Below are 23,605 nucleotides of genomic sequence, written 5' to 3' on the forward strand. Positions count from 1 at the left end.
CAAGGTCTTGGTGATTTCCCTACTCCTACTTGACACATGTTTCTCCGTGTATGCACATGCACGCTCACAGTAAATACTTAGGGTGTTGAGTTTGGGGTGTGAGTGCCTGTGGAAAAGTTTGCTAGGTCTTAAACTCGGGCTCACTCAGCATTTCGGAACAGGAGGCATGAGATAACATGCAGTTTTGCTGAGGGTGTGGGTTTGCAGTTCCTACAGTGAGGGTGGATTTACGAGTTAGTGAGTGATCTGAGGCAAGCAGATCACTTAAGCTTTCACCTCTCAAGTTGACTCTGTTGTCTTCAGTGTTTCACCACACATACAGTGTTTCACCACACATACACCACACATACACCACTAACTTGTGGTGGCAGGTGTGGCTTTCAGTGAGGCTGGGAGACGACCACTGAGCTGACCTGGAGGCCTTTCTCAACTGCACCTGCCCCAGCTCCCATCGCATGGTGCCACAGTCTATAGAGCTGGCCTTGGCAAGGACAGGGTTGATAAAGCTATGTAGCTGTTCATCACCTCCACTCCCACATGCTGTAGTTTTGCCTCTAGTGTCTTGTAGGATGGGAGAGCAGCCACCAGGTTTGATGGCTCTAGATGCCCATACGCACAACTTGGGGCATTGCTAAGAATTCAGGGCTTCTGCCCAGGGGTGCCCACACAGTCCCTGCTGGGTGCTTCAGTGCTGCCTCACTTTCCATCCTTACTGCTGCCTTGACATTATCCCCATTTTACATGTGGGGATACTAGAGCTAGTGAGTGGAGTAACTCGTTAGAGGTCGCTGGCAAAGCCATGCATCCCAGTTGTGTCTTCTGCAGTGCAGAATTTCAGGCTCTGACTGCTATGAAGCCAGTGACACAAACTTGTGCACTTGGGCTGATGTTAAAGTATTGACTGGGCCTGGGTGGCAGGCTCCCTCCACAGTTGATAGGTTGTGCACACTGGCTGATGGTCAAAGGCTTTGACTGAGCCTCAGTGGAAGGCTACCTCCATAATTCCATAACATACATCTCACTAGTTCTCTTTTCTTAGGTTCTGATTGGAACAGACTCCATCACAAACCTGCATAAACTAGAGCAGGTATCCAGTGACGAGGGCATTGGGACCCTGGCTGAGAACCTGCTGGAGGCCCTGCGAGAACACCCTGATGTGAACAAGAAGATTGACGCGGCCCGCAGAGAGACCCGTGCAGAGAAGAAGCGCATGGCCATGGCCATGAGGCAGAAGGCACTGGGAACGCTAGGCATGACGGTAAAGGCGCCACCACAGGCAGACTAGTGCTGGTCTTGGCGGTGTGAGGACTGTTCAGAGGAAGATACAGGAATTACCAGTGCTGATACTCTAAGGTGGCTGCTGCTATACCAAGAGGGGGCCACTCGGGGGAAGTGACCCAGAACGTTCATGTAGGCAGTAAAAATGGAGGTACTGGCTACTCCATATCCAGGATTTGCTGCATGCCAAACACTGCAAGCACCTCACGGATAAGATGTATTTAAACCTCAGTGACCCAGTGGCTTGACATCGTTATACCTATTTCCAGATAAAAAAAAGTGAAGCATATTGGCCACAGCACCTAGGTGCTGTGTGGGACTTTGAACAGGGTCTGATCAACACACAGGGCTCCGTTGTCTTGCTGTGGAGGAAATGGTGGCCCTGGAAGAGCCTTGTCTTAACAAGCAAACTCGTGTGTGTCAGCAGTTTGACATTTGTTGGGAACAGTAAATGATCAGGACACAGCAGCCCTTGGCCGCTGAGATGTAGTGTTGCTGGCACAGAGTGAGGGGGCGTTCTTGGTAACAAGTGGCACTATGGAGGCATGCCAGCTTCCCATTGCATGATTTCCTCTGCTCTGCTGGCTCCCGAACGGATCCAGGGCTTTCCCTCAATAGAAGGCAGTGGAAGGGGCAGGCGTGTGGCTTCATGATAGAGCACTTGCCACTTGTCTAACCCAACGTGGCCTCAGTTCCACCTCTCAGCTCAGCAGAAGGGCGCTCCTCTCCACACAGCATTCTTTTATGTCTGTGTGTGGCCACCCCAAGCCAGGGTGAGAGGGCATATGGGAACTCTTATGACATGCTGCCTGTGTTTCCCCTCTAGACAAACGAAAAGGGCCAGGTGGTGACCAAGACTGCACTCCTGAAGCAGATGGAAGAGCTGATCGAGGAGCCGGGCCTCACGTGCTGCATCTGCAGGGAGGGGTACAAGTTCCAGGTACAGCTGCTGGGCAGTGGCACTGCACATGCTCAGGCTCTGTTAGCATAGCTTGGGTCCGTGTCGAGACAGGCCTCTCTCCTGTAAGCCGCTTTGTACTGACACAGGCTCGTGCTTTGGAAGACTGACATAAGGGCCTGCTGGTGGCCTTGTAGGCAGGAAAGCGAACTGATCTCAGCATGTGCATCATTGGCACCTGGAGAGACCATCTTTTGGCATCCTCTGTCAATGCTAGAGCATTGGGCGGAGTTTATTTGTAAACAGGGGAGTTGCGTCTTTACCACTGTTAAAGGCCCCAGTTCATAGGTAATATGCCGAGGGCACGTGGCAAAGCTAGAATCCCAGCTGAGGTTCTGTTGACCCCAGGCCTGGGCACTCTACTTCTGTTCAGGACGACTGTGAGTGACTTGAGCCCCACTTTCTAAGTGTTCCTAATGAGGTGACACCTGGAAGGAGCAGTGGGGAGGTAGCCTGTTTGCTTCCTGGCAGTCCCAGGAGGGCCTTCTTCCTCTTTAGCCCAGCTTTGTCCCTAGGCTGCAGAAGGACAAGTGTCCTGGTTGACAGAGTAGCCCAGCAGCTTTGAGAAGCAAGTAGCTGTGGAGACACTGTGCACTTCCCATCTAGATAGATACAGCACAGACAGGATGGCCTAGGCTTAGGTGTCTGCCCTCTCTGACACTGAGTAATGCATGAAGGATAGAAGTTTGGAGCTGGGAGTGTAGTTCAGTGGTAGGGGCGCTTGCCTCTCATGAACAAGGCCGTAGCTTCCATTCATAGAGCCACATGTGCATTGGGTGCACACAGATACACACAGATGTAGTTACATCATGGGTTCTGGACGTTCAAGAGTGGAATGTTGGGATCTGCTGGATCTCTGTTAAGCCCACAGTGGAGCTCTCATGACCTAATCACCTCTTAGATGTCCCAGCTCCTCTTAGTGCTGCCCCAAGGAATTGAGCCCCATGTGATAGCAAAGGACACTCACACCAGAGTGACCGCTTTCCCGTCTGAAACCCATCTGACGGGGGCACTTGGTTCTCCATGTCTTGTTGGCTCCCTGCATCGCCTGGCGGGGAATTTCTCCTCACCTCTCCTTTCTGTGTTATCCTTGCAGCCCACGAAGGTCTTAGGTATTTACACCTTCACCAAGCGGGTAGCCTTGGAGGAGATGGAGAACAAGCCCCGGAAACAGCAGGGCTACAGCACTGTTTCCCATTTCAACATTGTGCACTACGACTGTCACCTGGCTGCCGTCAGGTAGGCTTTGGCTCTTGCAGAGTGGCTTCAGATAAGTGGGCTTTTGGCTCAGGGCCTGGGCTGGTGGGCTGAGGTTACTGGCTCTAGGGCTTCAAGCCTACTTTTCTGATCTCCAGGGAGTAGGGCATTTGCCTTAGCCCACAGAGGTCCACGAACTGTTCTTGCCATATGAGAAAACATGTGTGGCTTTGGATGTTTGGCCTTGGGAAAGGCCCTTGGAAGCAGTCCTGTTTGCCTCAATTAATGAAGCACTTACCTATGGAGCTTACATACAAATAGCTCGTTCTTTCCCTGGGGCCAGGGCTGGTGTTAGCAAGCCCTCAGCACCCAGCTACCTTATTACCAGGTTAATCCCAGCAGTTACTTGTCCCCGATCTCCTCCCTGTCCCCATCCAGGTTGGCTAGAGGCCGGGAAGAGTGGGAGAGTGCTGCCCTGCAGAATGCCAACACAAAGTGCAATGGGCTTCTTCCAGTCTGGGGTCCCCACGTCCCTGAATCAGCCTTTGCCACGTGTTTAGCAAGGTGAGTGTTGAGTGGTTTTTTTTTTTGTTGTTGTTGTTGTTTGTTGGTTTTTTGGTTTTTTTTTTTGTTTTGTTTTGTTTTTTTGGGGTTTTTTTTAGTGTTTTCATAGCAGAAACGGGGTGCAGTTTCCAGGAGGTGGGAAGAAATCAGCTCAGCCGGCCCCTGACACATCACTGGGCATCTCCTGCCATCTCCTGGACACATCGCTGGGCATCCATGCTTCTCTGTGCTTGCTGACCACAGAGCTGTTCTGAGCTTTCTGAGCAGATAGGGCTGACTACCAGAACCCTCAGTTTCTTGGTTACCATGTAAAATTTCCCATTAGCTCTCCTCCTGGACCTCTGACTTAGTCCTTAGGGTCAGAATTTCCAAGAGTTCCCTTCTATGGTATATGGCTCTGGCGTTTAAATTAGGAAAGCAGGGTGGGGGGTGGAGGGGTGTTCCTTCTAAGGCCTCTCTGTTCCTGTATACTGGCTGTTCCCAACAGCTTCTCTGGGGTCCTCTGTTTGGGAGGCCTTGTGGAGTCTGCTTTAAAGCCCAGGGGTATAAGGTGCTTGTTACTTCCACCAGACACCTGGTGGTAATGATGACAGTATGGTGGTGGATAGCATACTCAGCTGTGTACCGTGTGTCAGGGCTGCACCGTGAATAATGAAGGGCACGTAGAGTCGTTTACCTAGGGCTGCCATCCAGTTAATAAGAGGCAGAGCCGATTGTATGTTGATTCAGAAAGGAAAAACGAAATACCAACCTATTGGAGAATATAGAGATCATTAAGGCTAAATCACCTTGTCACCAGAATGAGTGAGTTCCACAGATCTCCAAAGTGTGTCATCACCTGTGGCCATGACATTGGCCAGTTAAGAAATGAGCCCCCAAAGTGGTAGTCTCTGCCACATTGAGAGCATCTTTCCCGTATTGAGAGCAGCCATGTTCTGGGGTCCGTCCTCCTGATAGCCCTGACTTGACCTCTGCAGTTAGCAGGTGGGAATGTCCAAAAGTGCTCTTCACTCCATTGCAGCTCTGACCATGAGTCATGTGGGCTCTGCTTCATCCTAGGCACAACACTTACCTCCAGGAGTGCACGGGCCAGCGGGAGCCCACGTACCAGCTCAACATCCATGACATCAAGCTGCTCTTCCTGCGCTTCGCCATGGAGCAGTCATTCAGCGCAGACACCGGTGGGGGCGGCCGCGAGAGCAACATCCACCTGATCCCCTACATCATTCACACCGTGCTTTACGTCCTGAACACGTCAGTACCGCGCGCCCCGGACACTCCTTGGCTGACACTCCCTGCACCTCTCTGCTTAGCTAGATCCCTCAGCCTTCACTGAGGGGTGGGGGGCTGTTAATCCACAGTTCCAAGAGTTGCACAGAACACAGCAGTGAGGGTGACTTCCTTCCCAAAGCTGTCCCATCCCCACTGTGGACACTTGGGGGCTCTAGTCTTGGGGTGGCCTTCAGAAGAAACAGGAAGGGAGAAGCTGGTGCTTCCACTTTCCCATCATGTACTTAGTCAGGGCGCGTAGCTGGTAGAGCTGCAGGCCTTGGTGGGCCTGAGGTTGCTGCATGAGTGGAGCTGGCTTTCTCAGTCAGGACTGCTTCTGGCAAGGAGGAGAGGGGTGTTGTATGTTGGAAAAGCAATTGAACAGCAATGCGGCCAGGAAGAAATAGCAGTTTGTGTCCATGGGGCTGGAAATGGCTTCAAAGAGGCCTCTGAGGGGCAGAAGCCCTCCCATTCTCGGCCAGGCTTAGCAGCAAGTTAAGATACTTCTGTGTGTGCACTCTTGGAGGTTTTTTGACTGGGTGCAGACCTGCAGACCCTTTCCCTGAGATCCATAGCTCAGTGGGCTGAGCTACCACTATGGGAAGACTGGGCATAGCCCACCCACACAGCTACCATGCTGTTGTGGTACCAAGGTAGTCATCTCTTGCCCTTTCCCTGTCAGCAGTTTGTTTTCCCTTCCTCCGTTTTCCTTGTGAGATGCAGTCTGACCTTGAGACTGCAGGCTCATTGTTAAAGCAGGGCAGGGCTTGGTATAGCACATGACATCATCCACCAAACGCCCTGGCTGTCAGAAAAGACACCTGGCGCTGCCAACAGCACAGCCTTCTACTGTCTGGACCCTCCTGCAGGCCCCAGCAGTGCTAATTGTCAGTGTTCTTGGGGCCCTGACAAAGGCTTTGGGTTTTGCAGAGACATGTCTCGGCAGCCATGAGCTAGAGTGGACTGCTCAGGCAGAGACATGGTAAGGAAAACACTTCCCAGGATTGACCCTGGCAGGTGGAACTAGTGACTTCAGGTATCAGCTCTGTTGTAGTTACCTTTGGCAGGCAGGCTGACCCTGAGCCTCCTCAGCCACAGGCGGCTTCCTTTGTTAGCCACTGGGCAATGGCATGAGCTTGGTCATAACGTACTTGGACCTCTGCTGAGACATTTACCCACAAAAGCAAGTTTGTTGCTTGAGCAAACCCAAGCCTGAGATATAGTTAGGGTCCAACTGAGTCTTAGCATGCCCATTTTGCAGGGGCAAAGGAAACAAAAGGTTTTTTGCACCATCCTCCTGTGTCCTGATAGCCCGTGACTATGGCCATACTACCTGCAGGCTGGACATCAGGTTTCTCTGTGTTGTTGTTTTGTCTTCTCACCAATAGGTGATAGGGACACTGCTTGAGATTCTTGGCCTCTTGGTGGGTCCTGGCCATTGGCAAGACTTTACCATAAGAAAGGAGTAGAGTTGATGACAGATTCTAGAACCAGGCCAGGGGCCTCAATCTAGTGTTCTTTGCTTGGCATTGTGCTTAGTTCCCAGTACTGTCTCTTGATCCTCCTGTACAGTTGGGGCAGGTGGTTCTTAGCTCACCAGGTTCTTATGTGGGTTATGTAAGGTGATCCACGGGCAGCCTGGCAGACAGTGTGCTGTGGTCATCAGCACCCAGTTCAGGCAAGCAGCAGCTGCTCACCAGAAAGAAAGTGCTGGTGATGGGAAGGGAGGATAATTCATGAGCAAACAGCCCAAACAAGGAGCCTGGGTACCAGGGCAGACCACATCAGCATTGTAAAGGTGCATGGAGAAGGTGTTCTGTGGACTGTGTCGGAGAACCCACTCTTCAGCTCGATTGCTTCCTGGCACAGTGACTTTGGCAAGTCACCTCTCTTCCCTGGGCTTCTAGAGAAATTAGGGCAAGTGTACATTGGATAGTTGGTAACCATACCGTGCCCAAGAGCCAGTAAGTGTTGGGGATTGTGTTAAGGTGACACAGTTGTGGACATGATAAGGCAGAAGGCTTGGACTGTTGGAGAGGAAGGAGGTGAGAAGAAGTTCAGCACGCTCAAAAGCTTGCCCACTGCCATCCTGGTTGGCCCTGTTCCTTCCCAATGTCATCAGAATTCTTTTCTTCCAGAACCCGAGCAACGTCCCGGGAGGAGAAGAACCTCCAAGGCTTCCTCGAGCAGCCCAAAGAGAAGTGGGTAGAGAGCGCCTTTGATGTAGACGGGCCCCACTACTTCACCATCCTAGCCCTGCACGTCCTTCCCCCCGAGCAGTGGAGAGCCACTCGTGTGGAGATCCTGCGCAGGCTGCTGGTGGCCTCGCATGCCCGGGCAGTGGCTCCTGGAGGAGCCACCAGGTCAGTACTTGCTTTGAGAAGCTGCCACGGTCAGTGTCCTCCTGGTGTGTGTCCTGGCTGTCTCGGTCACATGTGCCTGTTGAAGGAGTGCTCTTCAGACTTGGCTGTTAACTCTGGCTCCATCCAGTCTGTCACCCTAAGTGTCTAGGCTGGTGCTTGACAGTTGCTTGAGCACCTTTGGGGCTCTATAAAGGTGAATCAGCCTAAAAAGGTGAACCAGAGTTTCAGTTTGTCAAAAATTCAGAGAGGAAGACAGCCATGCCTAGGGGGATATGGCTGGTGAGGCATTAAGACCAGCAAGGCTAAGCCGGGAGCCAGACTTTCTGGCACTTGCTGGTTTTGGTGTAAACTAGGGAAGTTTCAGTGTGGCTGTTGCTGGGGATTTCTTTTCCAATGACTAAAAGCTTGTCCTTCTCCTTTTTTTCTGTCCCATCTGCCCCACATTGCTCAGGCCTTCTAGACCCTCTGCAATCATGTGCTTGACAGTGCATTGCAGTTTGGGTCAGATGAGGGTTATCTTAAAGAGCCATATGCAACTGAAATCAGCACCTTCCTCCCAAGCTTCTTGCCAGTACCCCGGTACTCACAGCACACAGAATAGGTGTATCCAGTGCTTGTGCTGATGGGGACCCTTAATAGTCCCTGCCTACCCTGGGGAGTGGCACTGCAGCATGTGGCCTGGTGGCTCCTTTCTGCCAGTGAGTGCCGTGTGTTCCTGTGTAGTCCTACTGTACCCTCTGGACTTGTTAGCTTAGATTCAGGGATCATTTCTACACAAAAGGAGGCTCCCTTCCATGGCTGGTGATGGCATGCCCCGTGGGACAGTAAGTGCCACTTACTTGAGTTGGTCCTCCTGGGGTCTTCATTAGCTCTAGCACTTCTTGTCTCCAGGGTGACGAGGTTTCTACTGTCTAGTTGAATTCAGCCAAGAGAAGCCTGTTTGGGCCAAGTGGGAAGCAGTGAGTTAGATTCCTGCTGCCATTCCATACATGTTATTTCCAGGACATCCCAGGAGTCCTTGAGTTAATAGTTAACCAGCTGCTTTAAGTCAGGTTTGGTCTGCAGACCCCGAAGTTCCTAAGTGAGGCAGGATTTTTGCATTTGTGGCACACAGGATGGCCGTCTATCAGGCAAGCTCCCACAGCAGTAGAGTCTAAGCCCACCAGAGCTGTTCTTTCAGCTGAGAGTGTCCCAGCAGTTGAGGAAAAGCCAATTTGGTCATGGCTTAATTAGGACATCCAGCTGGAGCTGTATTTGTGCATTGCCATTTTCTGTGTAGCCGTTTAGTCACCTTTCCTAATTAGCTGTAAATAATTAAAGCTGGGCAGGGTCACCCAAGACTCATGCTTGCTCAGGCACAGAGAGGGCCAAGCCCGGCTCTGATCCAGGCACCGAGCCTGCTGCTTGCCAGGCAGATTAGAAAAGGTGCTGAGGGTTTGCCTAGGATTGGGACACTCTTGAAGGAGAGGCCTTTCAGCCAAGGGCGCATAAGAGGGTGTCTCTCATTCTGGTGTTGGTTCATGTCACTGGCAGCAGTTTCTGTCTGAAGTCCTGTATGTTCTAGGGTAGGAGGCAGTAGCAGATACACGAAACTATAGTTTAAAGGGCTGGGGATACAGCTCAGTGGTGGAGCACTTACCTAGCCTGTGTGAGGGCCCAAGTTCAATTTCCTACACCACACACATCAGAGGGCTTGTGTAAACTATAGCTCAAGAGAAGTTAATGACTTCTGCATGTTTAACACTGAGCAAAATGGATTCAGCAGATATTTTAGCCTAGAAGTTGACTAGGCTTCCAGCTACTTGATATCTGAAGAGTTGTCCTTCCCCTCAGGCCATCCTACAGTACAGTTGACACCTGTGCCACCCCCACCTCCCAAGCTGGTGGGCAAGAGAGAATGTAACAAAGGCTGCATGTAGCACATGGCAACAGGCTTGACTCTGTGAGTTAAACAGTTGCTGACGGCAATTGTGGCTGGCCTTTCTCATGGGAGGCAAGCCCTAAACTACATGAGTAGTTGACGCTAAGCACCCTGCTGCCTGTTGGTCAGAGGATGTGTACCAGAGTGTTGTGAGATGTAGAAAGAACATAACCGTAAGTCATGACAAGGGCTCATCTGGCCTTGACTTTCCACAGCCGTGAACGACATCTCCCACTGTGTGCTGGCCCATTCTGATCCTTCAGAGCCCAGTGGCATCATCCCTCACAAGTGTGTGGGGGTGTCTACCACAGGCAGTGAACCTTGACAGAGGCACCCCCAGTGTTCCTAGGCACTTGCTGGCCTTCAAGCCCAGGCCAAGTCACTGAGGAGCCAATGACACTTGTTAGAGACAAAGGGGTGTGTGAGCGGCTCCGGGATTACACTAGGATTTGGGAGCTATTGGGTGGTTGCATGGGCAGTTCTAGACATCACGGTTGCCCAACACCGATTTTCTACCAGCTTGCTGGTTTTCTGCAAAGCACATGCTTGGCTGACTTGGCTGTCTGGTAGATTACCCCTTGTGGCAGGTCAAGCCCGAGTGAAAACCTTATTTTTCCTTCTTCATTGTTAGGTGCCATTTCACTTGGGAGCTGATGAGGGACCAAGTACAGGGGAGCACAGGATCCTTGGGCTTAAGTTAGAGCTTTTGAGTGCCGTGTCTATGACTCCCTGTTTGTGTCACCCCACTTTAGAAAAGTGCTAAGACTGTCAGGTAGAGTTCGTGTAGCAGCCGTGGGAGCCAAGGCTTCCAGATCCCCTGCCCACAGCTTCTCTTTGCTCAGGCCATGTTCGGAGGCATTGGTGAACCCTCAGTCCCCAACTGTTTTATCCCGTCTCTGTTTTATCCCGTGTCCTTCAGGGTCCTCACAATGGGCTTTGCTCCACTTTTTCAGGCTGACAGACAAGGCGGTGAAGGACTATTCTGCCTACCGTTCTTCCTTGCTCTTCTGGGCTCTCGTCGATCTCATTTATAACATGTTTAAGGTAAAGAAGCTTCAGGGCCCAACCAGTTCCAAGGGCTGTGAGGTGTGTGCATCCTTGTCGGAACCCACATCCCAAAGCTCCTCACTGGCTCTGGGTGCTTTGCCCTCCTCACCTCTCCACTTGCGGAGAGGTGAGCACCCTTAGCTCAGACCTACACTTCAGTGGGTGGCAGCTGAGGCCACTTTGTTTGCACCCTCCAAGCAATAAGCCCTAAGCACGCCGGCAGCCTTCCCACTCTTGTCCTTGGGTATGGACATGAGTAACACTTTGCCCTGTGTCAGTCTGCCGTACATGACCCCACTTAAAGTAGGGTATCCTGACCCCTATCTGCTGGGCCCACACATCTTAGGAGGGTCGGCTTGGAGGGTGAGCCCTGTGATCGTGAGTGGGGTGGTCCAGTCAGATCATGCAGGGTTTTCTGTGCGGAGCCATCCTGTGTTGAAATTGTGGGCTCATGTAGAACATTCCATAAACAAAGAGGGCCTCGGGAGAGTAACTAAGGCTAGTAGGCCCTGGAGATAGGGCCGCCTTGCTTCCTGGTACGTGTTGGGTGGGCTCTCCACAGGGCTGAGATGGTCTGGCTGACTGGAGGCGGAGAGCCAGCTGCATTCGCTTGTTCACTTGGCCCTGTGTCCCACTGGTTCTTGTAGAAAGTGCCCACCAGTAACACTGAGGGCGGCTGGTCCTGCTCTCTGGCCGAGTACATCCGCCACAACGACATGCCCATCTACGAAGCTGCTGACAAAGCCCTGAAAACCTTCCAGGAGGAGTTCATGCCAGTGGAGACCTTCTCAGAGTTCCTCGACGCAGCAGGTCAGTAAACGGTTTTCTCTTATAGGGATTCTCTGCCTTGGGAACTGGCCATTGCCTTCATCTTCACAGAGCAGAAGAAATAGGTGCACACTCCAATCATAGGATAGGTGTTCATTCAAATGGCCCACTGCCAGGAGTGGTGGCACTTGCCTTTAGAGGCAGATGGATCTCTGTGAGTTTGAAACCAGCCTGGTCTACATAGAGAGTTTCAGGACAGCCAAGGGCTACAAAGAGAAACCCTGTCTCAAAAAAAAAAAAAAAAAAAAAAAAGAAGAAGAAGAAGAAAGAGAAAGAAAGAAAGAAAAATCAGGCACCAGTAAGACTTCCCTGCCGGATGGTGTGGTTCCTGCAGCCTCCCAGCTCCACCACTGGTACACAAGCTCACTGTTCCGGGCTCTCTGCTTAGGCTCATTCTGTTGTGTTGTTAATGGAGACTGTGGAGGTTGGATGGGTGGATGTGGGTAGAGCAGAAGTGGGAAGGTCCTTCTGGTTCTGACTTTAGTGACAGCTCAGAGAATTAATAGGAGATCGGGTGCTCCTGGCTTCCCTTGTGTCACAGCAGCTGCCTGGGCAGTAGGTGGAGAGCCAAGTCAGCAAGGAGCACCTTTGAGCATGCACACATAGGGTGACATCTGAGCCACAGCTCTAAGACCTCCAGTCCATTCCCTCTCCGAACCAATTATTTGGACAAATTGGTCACTCAGTTGCAAATACTCTAAAACTTCTTTGGATTTCATAGCTGAAAAGTGATAGAAACAGGGCATGACTTAGGTTCAGGCAAGCCTGGGAAACTCAACCCAGCATTACAGATTCCACCTCTTGGGTCCCAGGCTCTGTTGTATCCCAGCCTCCACTGGCGCTGTCTTAGAAAGGGAGGGCTGCTGCGCCAAAGCAGATGTAACCGGATCTTCCCAGCTCCTGCTTGTCAGCTTACTCCCTGCTTCTCAGCTTTCTGGTGCTCAATGTGAGGACGGTGTACAGATGAAGGGACGAGTCCCCCATGCCCTGTTGCCAAATGACTGTGCTGTTAACATTCCCTCTTATCTTTCTATATGGGAAGGAGACCTGCTAAAGGTCTAGGACCCTGTCCGCATGCATTCTTCTCTTTCCCAGCCCTGGGGCTCTGCAGGCTCCTAACCATGGCCGGGTGGGATCTCAGCCCTGGGATCTCTATCTCTGGGTCTGCCTTGCTGTCTGAGCTGCCACGGGCTTCCTTGTTCACCTCTGTATCTTACTTCATAGCTCCTTATTCTTTCTACCTGTGTCTTCCCAACCTAGCTGTTTAGGCAGCAGGCTCACCCTTTCCCTCAGACTTAATCGTGACCAAGAGTATAGAGCTTGTCTTATCCGTGTCCTCAGTGCCAAGCTCTGTGCTCATCCCATGAGACTGCCAAAGTGACCATGAAAGCCTGAGCTAGTGAGGGGAGGTGGGCAGGGCCGAGGACTCAACCTGCCTTCAGGCCTGGCCACCTGTACAGGCCCTAGCAGCGCTCAGCCTCTAGAGGCCTCTTTTCGAGGCCAGGCAATTACACATTACTTCAGACCTTTAAACTGCCAGAAGAGTAGACATGCCCTGCTCAGAGCTAAGAACAAAACTCCTTTCAGAGTTGAGAGGAACAGCCTGACCACTTCGCCTTCATTGCTGCAGATGTTTGGAGGAGACTTGCTTGGATGCTCGTGTTTAACCGAGCTTCATGTCTCCTGAGCTGTTGATGAGGCCAGGTGCCTGGCCAGAGAAGTGGTGTAGGGGGTGCATGGGATTCTTCCACTCGGAAGGCCTTGGTTAGTCCCCGTGGCAGGCAGGGAGGGATCCCTGTTGTCACTCTCTGAAAGCTGAAGAAGTGGAGTCCCTGCACTTTGGCAGCTTGCTTAGGAGGCCAGGAATATGGTGGGGTTGACACCAGAATGACACACAGGCCTCTGTCCTGCTCTGCTCTCCCAGTCCATTGACATGTGCCTTTCTTTGGTCAGTTTAATATGATGGCAAAGGCTGAGGCTGGCTCACAGGAAAGTGACTTAGAAAATAAGGTGAGGGCAATGGAGAAAGACATGATGTTCACACACAGGTTGCCGCTCTAGGCTGGGGGAGTGTGGCTCAATGGCAGGACTGCTTGCCTTGTGTACGTGAAGCACTGGGCTCTCCCCAGCACCACACGCACTAGGCGTGTTAGCACAGGAGTTCAGAGGAGATCTTCAGCCACAGAATGAGTTTGTGAGGCCAGTTTGGGATCAGTCCCTTCAGTGGCCCATTGACAGATTGAAATCCTCTACTCGGGGAACTTAAGCTGGCTTCTGCCACATTGTCTCTGGCTGCACCCCTTCTGGAGCAGAGTATTTGTCACATAGTGACCTCCACACCACTGGAATCCAGCAAACGGTTGCACTGGAGCAAGCTGGGCGCAGTATGTTCTGTGCGTGAATGAGGCGTCTGTGACTCAGTGGTGTTTGGGAGTATGCACTCATGCTCACTCATGTCTCTGCCTTCCAGGTCTTCTGTCAGAAATCACCGATCCAGAGAGCTTCCTAAAGGACCTGTTGAACTCGATCCCCTGACCATCCCCACAGAAATGAGATCGTGGTGACGAGATTGAAGCTAGCTTCCCTTCCTCCCTTGTTCGTCCCTCCGTGTGCATTCATTTCCCCCACGGATGCTGCATTAGCACCCCTCTCCTCCCTCAATTTTCTCGGAGTGGCTTGGGGTTTGTAGGCGTCCTGTTCAATCGCGCGTGTGTGTGTGTGTGTGTGTGCTGCGCTGGCTATGAAGTTGTCTGTAGCCCAAGCCATTGAAGGACCTATACATACCCAGGAGCTGTGAGCCGTCCCAGCCAGCTTGAGTGTGCACATCTTGAAATAAATGAATGACTTAGTACACATTGGAAAGGGGGTTTGGCTGCTGCTTGCCCAGGGCTTTCCACTGAACACACAGCCTTGTGGTGACATACCAGGACAACTGCCAGATTTGAGTTCTGTTGGGGGGCTGGGGTTTTCTAGTCCCTAGCCAAGAGAGGGCTCAGCCGAGCAGGCCCTGGTCAGCATCTCCTTCAAAAGCCTTGAAAACGTTTGACAGTCTCCTGCTGGCTGCCAGGCAGAAAAGAGAGGCCACAGAGAAGACTCAGAATAGTAAGAGTAGCTGTTCCTACTGCGAGGCCTCTCTTCTGCCCACCCTCCCTAGGAAAGAACACACCAAGTCCTCAGCTGGGACCTCAGTTGACGGGTGTGCTACCTCTCAAGTTGCCTTCTGGACCTCTGAGACCTGCTCCCTACCTCCTGGGCTCCCAGGATCCCTTCCCAGACTTGAGCAAAAGGCTGACCCAGCCACAGCTTTGTGGGAGGAAGAGCTGGCTAACTCCCATCTCCTTTGTTCCAGAGGGCCACTCCAGCAAAGGCTTTGGGTGACATCAGCCCTTCTGAATGTCTAGTTCACAAGGCTCGCTCCCTGGGCCAGACCATCTGGGCCTGTGGTGCCTGTGGTCCCCTTTGGAAGACTTCCACAGCCAAGGCACCATGTTGCTTCCCCAGAGCCTTTGCAGCCACAAGGCCCGGGGTATTGTGCTCCATGCTCAGACCTAACGGAAGGACAAAGGTGGTTTGTTTGGGCGCTGTTCTGAAGCCCTGGCAGACCAGAGCACAAGCACAAAGGGATGAGTTAGCCTTGGGACAACCAGATCAGGCTTCTATTCCTGATTCTGCCACTTGGGGCTGAAGAGGCTGCCTTCCTGCCTGCCCGGAGGACACAGTAGCTCCCCTTGGAAGAGGGCTTCTTTTCCAGCTGCTAGATTGTACTCTCTCCCATGTACCTCGGGGGTTCAGCAAGGAGGACAGAAACCTTGGCATTGTTTTTGGTGTTTTGTTTTGTTTTGGGGGTCTCCCACTTAGACACACTTGTCTGTCCTACTGGACTCCAGAGAGGCAGTTCAGTTGTCGGGGGAGGGTCAGCCGTCATCCTGTCACTTGGTGGAGAGTAAATTGGAAGCAGCTTCCTATGGGGCAGGGGCTGCCAGTGTAGATGGGAACTTGCTGTATGGTCACACCTCATACCAGCGCAGCCAGCTTCATCAGAAGGTTAAACAAAGCCCCTCACAAGGTCCCTTCCGCTTTTTATTAGTTCTCGAAAAGGCCTGTTCTGTCAGCCAGAGAACAACCTGGATAGCCATGCTTTTGGTTTTGAGTGAGCTTACAGATAGCAAGTTGCAGATAAATAACATCAAAGCTGGCACTCAGTGTCCCACAGAGACCACTGGAGTAGCCCAAGAGAGAAGCTAACAAAACAGTGACCAACTCAGGCCTCATGGCCACCCGGCAGCAGCCGCCTGGGGACCTCCAGAGAGGCAGCTGAGTTCCCAACTGAGAAATAGAGCGTTCTTACAGAAGAGCATCTGGCTTTTCTACTCAGTGGGCATTTTTACATGAGCTCAACAGCAATGGCTTCTCTTAAAGATAGTTTCCCTTCTTGAAGTTCTTAAAGACTTTTAACACTCAGTTGTTTGCCATGTGTCCTCTTGAGACAGCCTGACCCAGAACAGGGCCCCTCTGAAGGACAACTGACACAGACATGCTCAGGTCCACAGAGGAGCCACCAGCCTCCCATCTGCTGCTCAGCTTGAGTATCGTGTCATCACTTACCAGTAGAATGCACATTGCAAAGCCTCCAAGTCACTTTGTGGTGGTTCCACACCATCCCATGCTGGCACAGTAGCCGGCAGAGCCATGCCAGTTTCTAGGCTGGACCTTAGCTGTGTCTGAACAGTAGTGAGGAACAGGCTGGGAAATAAACATGCTCCCCACGCCTGCATCCCATAGCAGGAACACTGAAGGATCAGACCAGCCAAGGCCTCCTTCCTGGAGCCATGCTGCTCAGCTGCAGGTCCCATGGGGTCACGGCCGGCTGTTAGACCCCTAGTGAGGCCTGAAGCCTTACACCCTCAAAGTCATTCCTCAGGAAGCCCATTGGCCTTCCTCATACTACTCAAGCCACTGGTCCCGCCATCCACATCCCTCCTGGCCTGCTCTCCAAGTATAGGACCCTATTTAGGAGTAGGATGGGGCTGTGTGTCTCCATCCCATTAGTAACCTCTGCCAGGTATGTGTGTGGTGAGTCCAGGGGCAGGGCCAGGCTCTGCCTTCATTCTGCCATCAGCTTTGAGTTGCATGGTGGTAGTGATGTCACACAGAGGAAGTATGCCTGCTGGGGACGTGCGATTCCAAGGACCACACATTATACAACATCCGTGTGTTCGTTCCAGGATTTGGTTGCTGTGTTCTCAGTGCCAGGTGCTGTGCCAGCAGGCCTTTTCTCTGTGCTGGGTCCTCAGGAGGGAGACGGCCCCCTCATCAGGTACACAGCCTTGCTGTTACTACTGGACTGCCTGATTTCTGGGTCATTTCTTTGCCTGAAGTTGGCTGTGGTGTCTCAGGACACTAAAACTTTCAAGTTGGAGCCATCCCAGCAGTGCCAAAGGCACAGCTGAGAGGATGCAAAACTGAACAAACAGGAAGGTGTGGCCCAGACCTTGTCCGTGCCCATAGGAGCCACCAGCCTACCTGGACACACAGTGGGGAAGGGGAGAGCTGAGACAGACTATTTTTCTTTGGTGTCTGACCCCCTGGTGAGATCGCCACAGTGAGGGCCCAGGTGGGTCTGGCCAACCTGAGCCCTTGAGGTGAGTGGGAATGTTTCCCAAGGGTAACAGTTCCACGCATAGGCTGCTGAGTCTCAGCCCTGTGGGGTCCCAGGAGGAGCTTCTTCCTTGTGTGTGGGGATCCCTTCCCCTTTGTGGTGACGACATTTTGACAGGCACCTCACCACAGCACGTTCTAAGGAATCATGGAACCAACAAAGCGGGAGGTCTTAGGAAACACGTCAACCATTGTAATTCTAGGGGACACAAGTCCCTCTCACATGTGGCTGGCAGAGTTCGGTCACCTAGGTGATGTTTGTATAGTTTTATTCTTGCCTCTGCTGGTCTGTTTCCTGTCTCAGGTGAGGCCCCTCTCTCCCCTGACCAAGGTTTGGCTGCACTCATCCTATGGCCTCCACAAGGCCAGAGAGGCAGGACTAGGGACCACCTCTGCTGCTTAGCCTGTTGACACTATCCTTCCTGGGCCAGCCCAGCAGAAGACTCCTACACCAGCAGCTTGTGTCCCTTTGCTTTGACACATGGCTTTTGTAGAGCTGGGGATAGTGGACCAAGTGGGAGTGTCTAAAGTATCCACCCCTTATTGCAGGGGACCTGGGCACAAAGAGCTGGAGCAGCACTTCAAGACTGTGCCCTTGAATCACAGCAAGACGGGAGGAGGTGGGGTGCAGAAGCGAGCCAGTACTCTCTTGTGAATGAACTGACCCTTGAAGTATGGTGTCCTCAGCTCACCTCTTATTTCACTGGGCCCCAGGCCCAGTTCAGGTTGCTGCTCACTCCGTCCTGCAAACCCAAGGGGCTGTGGGAGACCCTGACTTCCTGCCGCAGTGTGATAGGGCTGCACCTTCAGCAGCTTCCTGGGACAGAGCCAGAGAGGACAGAGATGAGGTCCTAGGACGTTGTGGAGTCACCTGTGGGAAAGTGGCCACTACCTCAGCGGGTGGAGGTCTGTCCTTGTTGCTCTTCACTCCTCAGATATCTCTATGTGCTATTCCTGGTGCTCTTGTCACTCTAACCACCCATGCTGTCCCCTTCACTCCATGCTGGACACCCTGTCTGGCTGAGGATGGTTTTAGGAATTTGGGGACCCTGCAATCCTCTAACTGCCAGAGTTTGGCATGATGGCTAATCTTAAGTTTCTGTTGCTTTTCCCATTTCAAGGAAGAGCCTGAGGCTCAGAGAAGCCAGCTCACTTGTCCAGGGCTGCGCAGCTTGCCAGTGGGATTCAGCTCTATGAAACCAGTTGGAGCCCTGCTCCTTTACCTGGGTTGTCTGTCTCTCTGCCATCCCAGCTCCCAGTGGCTTCAGGAGTCAGGGGTTGGCCAGGAGCCTGGCAGGCAGGTGGGCAGCCAACAGCCAAAGGTTGACTGACGCGCTGGGAACCAGGCTTCTGGCTGGAGAGCAGGTGAGCTGCAAAGCCCTGGGAGCCGGCTGTGAGCTGGGATGACAGCTTCTGGGCACCAGTTGGCTGGTGGCTTTCGCTGGGTGGAACCTGAGGGCTGAGCCCCAATCAGTCGGCGGTGTCTCAGGCCCAGCCCTCGCGTGGCAGCTGATCTGTTTGTCCATGGAAACAGCCACAGTCCTGTCACCTGCAACTCCAGTTGACAGTGCTGCTTCCTCTCCTGGCTGTAGAAGCAACTGTCTCCAGGCTCGTCACTCTCCCAGTGAATCTTGCTTGATGACAGCTCTCATCCTGCCCCTGTTCTCACAGAGGCACCATCTCAAAAGAGAACTAATCCATGGACTTGTCCAAGCTACTGGCAGACAAGCCCCTCATTGCCACTTCTGCCTCAGTGGCTCCCGCCTTGGGTCCTGTGCTCAGCAACCAATGAGCACTTCTCTTGTGCTTACACTTGCTGTAGGAGACACTGCTGGTTCCATGGAAACGGGGGCCTTGGGACAGTCATGGAGCTGAGTGAAATCTGAACTTCAGATGTTGATGTTCAAATGTGGGAGGCAGAGACAGGAGGACCTCTGTGAGTTTGAGGCCAGCCTGGTCTAGAGTGATTTCCAGGAAAGCTAAGGCTACACAGAGAAACCCTCTCTCGAAAAACAAAAGAAGTACGTCAAATGGTGACACTGGCTGGGGCCCATTGGGCTCATGATTTCTGACCTGGAGAAAATCCCTTCAGTCACATCCGGGCTCTAGAGATCCTGGGTTCTCTCTCCATCCATTCTAGCACCCCCACACTTGTGTTCAAACCCATTTGGGCTCTGAAGGCCAGGGCTGGAAGACAAACTCTTCACAGTCTGAGTCTTGAATCAGATCTCAGTTCAGGACTATGTGCCCTTAGACCAAGACCTTCACCTCTCTGGGCCTGTTTCTGCATGTATGAACTGAGCATACCTCAAGGGCTCTGGTTTGAATGACTTCACCCTGGGAGGGGCTTAGCTTCTAAGGAAAAGTCAGGCAGGAGCCCAGATTCCGAAGTGGCGAGAGAGCTGTGTGGAAGAAGAGACTTCTGTCACAGTGGCATCTGGGCACAGGACAGTCCCCTAGCTGTGTCAGGTGTACTGTGTGAGGGTGATGATGTCGAAGGTCATGCCCCGGAGCAAGTCTTCACCAGCTGGAAGGCTCAGGGGCTTTGCAGTCAGTACGGGATCCTAATTCTGGCTGTGGCACCTCTGCCCTGCCCCCTGTAACCACTGCTTTTCCACCAGCAGCTCTGAGTAAATGAAGTCATAGGTTCTAGGAGGCATTTCCCTGGGGTGGGAGGAGCGCCCTTTGTGGGGTCACTGAGCCACCAGGTGTCTAGATTACTCTGTGGGGGCTGCCCAGTAAGTCTGTCCTTTAGGATCTATGGTGCCCGGAGGGAACCTGGGAGGGTCTGGGTCAGAGGCGACACTGTCACCTCCAGGGCTGGGCTCTATGACTGTTCCCAGCCAGGGCAGGTGAGCAGGGCTGCCTGCTGGGGAAGCTGTGGCCAGCAGATGGGTTCTTTGCATCTTAGTAACTCTGGAAGGATACAAGGGCCATTGGTGATGTAGCCCAATCAAGGGCTTTTAGGAAAAGGAACCTAGAGCTCTCGGGAGGCAGAGGCAGATGGATCTCTGAGTTTGGGGCCAGCCTGGTTTACAGAGTGAGTTCTAGGACAGCCAAAGCTACCCAAAGAGACCCTGTCATGAAAAATAAGAGAGAGAGAGAAAGGAATCTGGGAGGGTAATGGGGGAGGGGTGCTTCAGAGCCCAGCTTCATTAGAACACTGGTGGACATGCTATTCAGAGGATCCAGACCTGGCAGAGAGGCCCAGTGCTTCCATCACAGAAACTGGCTGCTGAGAAGTCTTAAGGGGTTCTTCATCTAACCAGCTCCATTGTTGCCCCATTTTATAGATGAGGAAACCAGGACCACCCTGTCAGAGCTGGGACCTAACTCCATGGTCCCCCTTCAGCCACCATCCATGAACATGGTTTTGGTTTTGGTTTTGGTTTTTGACATCTGACCTCAGCTGTCAGTCCCAGCTCCTTCTGGGGTGAACAGTGCTGACTTTTTGTGGTCCCAGAGAGCCTGGCTTGGCTAAGCATGGGGCATCTGCTCCAGAAATTCTGACTGAGCCAGGATGGATGCAGCCTGTTGAGTGCATTTACACTTCGGGTGTTTAGAGGAAAGCCAAGTCTGCACCCAACACCGTGTGTGGCCCTCAAAGTCTGGAAGAGCTCATTTTGGGAAAAGGTTGTTTAGCCAGGCATAGCAGTATAGGCTTGCAGTTCCAGCATTTAGGAGGCTGAGGCAAGAGACTAGAAGTTGCAGGCCAGCCAAGTTTCCAGAGGGAGACACTGTCTCAAACAAAAACAAAAATAAAAGAAATGGCTTACTTACAAGATTGCCAAGGGAACTTCAGTGGGTCACAGAAGACTTTTGTCCCCTTCTTCTCAGAGATGGAGAGAGAAGCAGCAGGGTGGGAACGAGACAACTAGGGGTTCAAATAGGAGCTTTGAGTGGCCTTGGGTGGGTGAGTGCCATGCTCTGAAGCTGTGTCTTCAGCTCTGAAGTGCACGTGGCCATGGCTCCCTCGGGGTTCCTGCAAGCGTTGTTAAGGACACTGGTTAACAGTGACAGTCACAGCTGCGATCGGCAGAGCGGACCAGGCCTGAAAGCTTTGCATCTGACTTGAGTCCTCACTGCAACTTTAGCAGCTGCTTTGTTCAGGTGGGCTGGACCATAGTGGCCTGGAAGGACTCGTCTGAAATCACCCAGTTAGGCAGTAGCAATTAATGAGAAGTCCTTAGCAGGCTGACCCCAAGGTTCCCCCATAACTCCTGGTTGTAGCAGTTGCCAGTGGTGGGCCCACGGAGCCGGGAGCACAGTAGGGACAGGTGGATGGTACGGCTGAGGAGCCAGCAGCTGGGAATCCAGACCGGCACACACTAGTCAGAGTCATCAAGGGATTTGCCATCAGCCCAGCATCGAGTCCAGAGGCAGTGTGGACCTGCGCGTGGCTGGCCTAGCAGACAGGCGGCCTGGCTCCTTTCATCACTGGTGACCCTGCCCCACCTTAGCACACCCAAGGGACAGAGCCCACAGCATTCTGCATCCATCTAGGAAACCTTTCCCCATAAGCCGCTCCATCACTGTCCCAGATACTAAATGCAGGCCCTCACCCATCTGGTCTTTGTCAGGGGACAGGCAATGACTCCAGTTGGCTTTGATAGACAGTCCTTTCTGGGACAGACAGAGCAGGCACCCTAACTCCCAGGTTCCCTGTTCTGGGAAGGGCTGTAACAGTGTCAGCAGCCCATCCTTGTCATCTAGGGCAGCCCTTCCCTCAGTTCGCCCATCCTTCCGTCCTTCCTTCCCTCAGTTCGCCCATCCTTCCATCCTTCCTCCCTTCCCTCAGTTCGCCCATCCTTCTGTCCTTCCTTCCCTCAGTTCGCCCATCCTTGTCATCCAGGGGCAGCCCTTCCCTCAGTTCGCACATCCTTCCATCCTTCCTCCCTTCCCTCAGTTCGCCCATCCTTCCGTCCTTGCTCCCTTCCCTCAGTTCGCCCATCCTTCCGTCCTTCCTTCCCTCAGTTCACCCATCCTTCTGTCCTTCCTCCCTTCCTTCCCTCTCTTCGTCCATCCTTCTGTCCTTCCTCCCTTCCTTCCTTCCATTCATCTACCCTTCTGTCTTCCTCCCTTCCTTCCCTCCTTCCTTTATTTATCTGTTTATCTATTTTCGAGGCAGGGTTTCTCTGCGTAGTCCTGGCTACCCTGAAACTCTCTCTGTAGACCAGGCTGGCCTCAGACCTCCACCTGCCTCTCCCTCCTGAGTGCTGAGAACTAAGGTGTATTCTTGTTAGCAGGATGTGTCAACAGGCTCCAACACTGGGCATGGCTGTCCAGCCCCTCCAGTGCCTTGCTGCTTTGAACCATTAACTAGCTCTGGCTTCAGACTGGCAGGCAAAGCCTGACTGGCTGAGTCTGTCACATGACTCCCCCCCCCACCCCCTGAAAGCCCGAGAGGCCTTTAAAGGTAGGTGTAGACATGAACTCCATCAGAACCTTGTCACTGCCTAACCTAGGAGGTGGCCATGCGGAAAAGAAATTTTTCTTTTGGGATTATATATATATATAATTATATATATATATATATATAAACATATATATATGTTGTCCACACGTGTGCTGGTACACATAGAGGAAGGTGTTAAATCCTCTACGGCTGGAGTTACTAGTAGTTTATGAACCACCTGTCTCGGGTGTTGGGAACAGAGCTCAGGTCCTCTGTAAGAGCATCAAACCTTCTTAATTGCTGAGTCATCTCAGTCATCCTGAGACCCTGGGGTAAATGTTCCCCTTCCTTGGGCCTCAGTTTCCTCTTCTGCCAACACAGGACACTACTCTGAGGAGTTAGCATGGGGTGAGAGTAAGACAACACCCATCAATATCCACTATGGCCTGTCCCCATCGACCTTGCCCTCATCAGTGTCATCATGAGATGCTCTGTCCTTTACAGACAGGCAGCGCTCCCTGGGGAAGGAAGTACAGAGCAGGGGTGTGGTATGCCAGGCTCACTCAGCCCGGTCACCAGCAGGAGTATCGCCTTATCCTTCCACACCCAGGCCTTGGCTCCTTAGTGTGTGTTCAACTGCCTTCATTCAAGGTACTGACAGAGGCCTTGACTGCTCACAGCACTGAGCGACAGCTTCACACCTACCTTAGGGACAGGAATCACACTGTCAAATCCCCCAAGAGGTCCTGGAATGGGCAATCCATGGGCCTTTTGGAGCAGAAGGGGAACCCTGGGGTGAGGGCTCCTTCCAGGGACTCTGGAAGGAGGCTCGCAGAGGCTCGCAGAGGCAGAAGCAGGGTTACTGAGGGGTGGGGCGGCTGTGCCTCTCATGGGCCCAGAGTCACCCTTGCCCTCCTGCTGCCCCGTGTTGAAGGTGCCCGGTACCCGCAGTCCACCCCAGCCACCACCTTCCCCCAGCACTGGCAGGAGGCCTCCCCTGCGGGTCCCAGGCGGTGTCTTCCCCACTGCACGACACACAGCTGGGCTCTCTGGGTGTGGCTCCCCCCAGGACCTCCTCCTCCATGTCTGCCTTGCTCCCCTTCTGTCTCAATGTGCCCTCTCAGCCA

The 23,605-nt window shown here is 52.8% G+C and overlaps 1 protein-coding gene across 1 annotated transcript in view; it reads left to right on the top strand.

Annotated features, from left to right (window-relative positions):
* Window positions 1-14,283, top strand: part of Ubr4 (ubiquitin protein ligase E3 component n-recognin 4) — a gene marked incomplete in the record, with an annotated part of 113,505 nt that extends 99,222 nt beyond the window's left edge. The window contains 9 exon segments of the mRNA XM_055611124.1: window positions 1,040-1,258; window positions 2,105-2,218; window positions 3,333-3,475; window positions 3,872-3,997; window positions 5,057-5,251; window positions 7,405-7,629; window positions 10,504-10,594; window positions 11,245-11,407; window positions 13,896-14,283. Of these exon segments, the coding sequence (XP_055467099.1) occupies window positions 1,040-1,258; window positions 2,105-2,218; window positions 3,333-3,475; window positions 3,872-3,997; window positions 5,057-5,251; window positions 7,405-7,629; window positions 10,504-10,594; window positions 11,245-11,407; window positions 13,896-13,960 (1,341 nt within the window).
* Between the last annotated feature and the right edge of the window lie 9,322 nt (window positions 14,284-23,605).

The sequence above is a fragment of the Psammomys obesus genome, unplaced genomic scaffold (genome assembly GCF_907164565.1).
Source record: "Psammomys obesus unplaced genomic scaffold, mPsaObe1.curated_primary_1811, whole genome shotgun sequence".
NCBI classification, from domain to species: Eukaryota; Metazoa; Chordata; class Mammalia; order Rodentia; family Muridae; genus Psammomys; species Psammomys obesus.